This window comes from Onychomys torridus, chromosome 21 (assembly GCF_903995425.1).
Source record: "Onychomys torridus chromosome 21, mOncTor1.1, whole genome shotgun sequence".
NCBI classification, from domain to species: domain Eukaryota; kingdom Metazoa; phylum Chordata; class Mammalia; order Rodentia; family Cricetidae; genus Onychomys; species Onychomys torridus.
The window spans coordinates 7,438,482-7,441,958 of record NC_050463.1 but is presented as its reverse complement, the minus strand read 5'-3'; the positions used below and the strand labels follow the sequence as shown (position 1 = coordinate 7,441,958).

General features: G+C 50.2%; 1 protein-coding gene across 1 annotated transcript; it reads left to right on the top strand.

The window, feature by feature from the left end:
- The first annotated feature begins 1,841 nt into the window (after positions 1–1,841).
- Positions 1,842–3,195, top strand: Actl9 (actin like 9). Its single transcript, XM_036170409.1, has one exon. It carries the CDS (start codon positions 1,903–1,905, stop codon positions 3,148–3,150), a length of 1,248 nt encoding a protein of 415 aa, XP_036026302.1. The 5' UTR covers positions 1,842–1,902; the 3' UTR covers positions 3,151–3,195.
- Positions 3,196–3,477: the final 282 nt, after the last annotated feature.

Here is a 3,477-nt window from a genome sequence, read left to right as displayed (position 1 = left end):
GGTTTAGTCTCTGTTAGCCTCCATGAGCCCAGGTTAACTTATTATGTGAGCCTTCTCATGGTGTCCTTGACCCCTCTGGCTCCTACATTCCTTTCTCCTCCTCCACAGAAATCCCAAACTCTGCCTAATATTTGGCTATGGATCTCTGCATCTGCCTCCACCAGTTGCTGGATGAAGCTTTTCTGATGACAATTGGTCCAGGCACCAATCCAGTCAAAGGAGACGGCCAGTTCAGACTACTTATCCACTATTGCTAAAAGTCTAAGCCTGGATCCTCCCCATAGACTCCTGGGAGATTCTTCTGTGCCAGGCTTGACCACGGCCACACTTATAAGGCAAACACTTAATTTAGCATGGCCTGATTACAGTTTCAGAGGTTCAGTCTATTATTATCATGGTGGGGAGCATAGCAGCGTGCAGGCAGACATGGTACTGGCTACATCTTGGCTTGCAGGCAACAGGAAGTCAACTGACACACTGGACAGTACTCTAAGCATAGGAAGCCTCAAAGCCCGCCCCCACAGTGACACACTTATTCCAACAAGGCCATACCCGCTCCAACAAAGCCACACTTTACAATAGTGCCACTCCCTATGAGATTATTGGGGCCAATTACATTTGAACTGCCACAAGAGGGAGGGAAAAAAACATAAGGAAGAAAGTCAGACAGTCAGTTTGGCCTGTTATCTTCTGATTTACATTCTTGGGAGACTGGGCAAGGTACCCACAGAAGAAGTGTGTGTGTGGTGTGTGAGAGTAGGTTCTGCAATGGAGATGCTGAATCAGAGACCTACTTTCTTCTGCAGATTGAGAGCACTCTGAGGGTAGTCATAAAGAAATGAGGGCTCTGGGGCTCTGCTGTGTAATTCTGCCCTCTGGCAAGACATGGCCTTGTGACTGTGATTACACACGGGAGACCTTCATAAAATTGAGTCTATTGATTGTCCATCACAGAGGTGAGGCTCACAAGTCCACCATAATCCTCCCCAGGAATTTATAGACAGCTAGTGGTTACTAAGGAAGAGGCCTCAGGAGGTCTCATCCCTCCCCACAAGGGAGTAAGTAAGCTGTTGCTATGAGTAGAGACTCAAGAGGCCATATCCCTTTCCAAAGGTGTTCAGGGAGTTAACAGTTGCCAAAGGAGATATTTTCCTTCACTGGTGTTGTTAGATCGGACTGGGAAGGGATGGCAAAATCTCCTACCCCAACAGGAGCAGACTGCCCTTTAATCAGAACAATGAAAAGCAACAACCTCTCCATGGGAATGAAGACATGCATACAGGCTGTGACACAAGGGCTTGAGATCTTGTAGGGCTTGCAGTGGGGAGTGCCTATCAGAGTACAGTCCAGTGGAAATTTTATTGGTCTTGGTTCAGCCTCTGCAGTTTCAAATAACAACCATCTATATTGACAAGTAACTTTGACCACTGTGGTCTGGACTTCAGATAGAAGCCATCTACAGGAGCAGGTATCCTTGAGTATGGGAAGCTTCTGCATCAGGATTTGCCAGCCAGAGTATTTTTACCCTTTAAGTATAGCCTTTACCCATGTGCCTGTAAACAACCCCTTACCCACGCTCCTGTAAGCAACTCCAGTTAAACTTACTATTTGACCAAGCTAGATGAGTAGAACATCTTCTTCTCACTCTATCTCTGGTAAACAGACATTTCTCCCAGGTGAAATTCATACAAAGAGGTTCCTCCTGCCTTCCCCAACCCATCTCAACCCACTACATCCCTGCATTGTGAAGCAAGGGCAGGCACAGTGATGTCACAGACCACCACTGTTATATCCTCTCTCTCTCTCTTTCTGGCCACCCTGGGCCTTGATCAGCCTTTCTACTAGTGCCCCAGAGAAAAGAGGTCTACCTTGACAAGCAGCCTCATCAGGCCACTTGCAGCCATGGATGTCAATGGACACCCAAAGCCCCAGCCCGCCCCAGAGACTCATGGTCCTCTTGCCCTGAACTCCAGCACACTCCTAGTGAACAACAGTCTACAGCAAGATTCCCTCAATCTGGTTGTCAACAGGCTCCCACCAAAGACAGGTGCTGTGGTTATTGACATGGGCACAGGCACCTGTAAAGTGGGCTTTGCAGGACATTCCCAACCCACCTATACTGTGGCCACCATCCTGGGTTGCCAGCCCAAGAAACAGGCCACCAAGGGCCAGTCAGAGCTGGAAACTTTTATTGGGGAGGCAGCCCGCTCCCGCCCAGAGCTGAGGTTGGTGAAACCTATCCGCAACGGCATTGTGGTGGACTGGGAAGCAGCTGAACTAATCTGGCGACACATCCTGGAACATGATCTCCGAGTGGCCACCCAGGATCACCCTCTACTGTTTTCGGATCCACCCTTCAGCCCAGTCACCAACCGTGAGAAGCTAGTAGAAGTGGCCTTTGAGTCTCTGCACTCCCCAGCCATATATGTGGCATCTCAATCTGTATTGTCAGTCTATGCCCATGGGCGTGTTAATGGACTTGTTGTAGACACTGGCCATGGAGTCAGCTACACAGTGCCAGTTGTTCAGGGCTACAACCTACCCCATGCCATCCAACGCTTGGACCTGGCGGGCAACCATCTTACTGCCTTTCTAGCAGAGATGCTGCTGGGCTCCGGCTTCTCATTGCGACAAGAGGACCTGGACATGGTAGAGAACATCAAACATCGTTACTGTTATTTGGCCTCAGACTTCCAAAAGGAGCAGGCTCGTCTGGATCAGGAGTGCAAGCAGATCCTGAAGCTGCCGGATGGACGGACTGTCACTCTGGGGAAGGAGTTATTCCAGTGCCCAGAGCTCCTATTCCATCCCCCGGAGATACCAGGACTGTCACCCATGGGCCTCCCAGCCATGGCTGAACAGAGCCTCATCAAGGTGCCTCGGGAGCTACGGAACCATGTGGCCCAGAATGTGCTCCTGTGTGGAGGCTCCTCCCTCTTTACTGGTCTGGAGGGTCGCTTCAGGGCAGAGCTACTGCGCTCTCTGCCACCTGAGGACCACGTGGTGGTGATGGCACAGCCCAACAGGAACCTCTCTGTGTGGATTGGGGGCTCCATTCTGGCCTCGTTGCATGCTTTCCAGTCCTGCTGGGTCCTGCGGGAACAATATGAAGAAAGGGGCCCACAGGTTGTATACCGACAATGCTACTAACAGGACAAGGTGGGAAGGGCTGAAGGCATTGAAGCTTTCTTGCCAAGTAAACTCAGTCCTGTTGTCTTCCAGCTCTACCCCGTGCTCTAAGGCCCACCCAGATGACTCATGTTCTCATTAAGCCACTAGCCTACACCCTCCAACTTACCCCTCCACCCCTATCCTCCCATCTCCAACCCCTCACACCCCTGGTATCTTCTCCTCCAAATATTTCTGACCAGAAACTGTCCTAAAGTGCCCATGACCATCCCTCTGAGACACCCTAATACCTTTTTTAATTTAAGAAATTTTTTACTCATTTTACATACCAACCACAGATTCCCCTCT

Excerpts from the sequence above, each read along its gene's own strand:
- Actl9 (XM_036170409.1), top strand. The coding sequence starts at position 1,903 with ATGGATGTCAATGGACACCCAAAGCCCCAGCCCGCCCCAGAGACTCAT.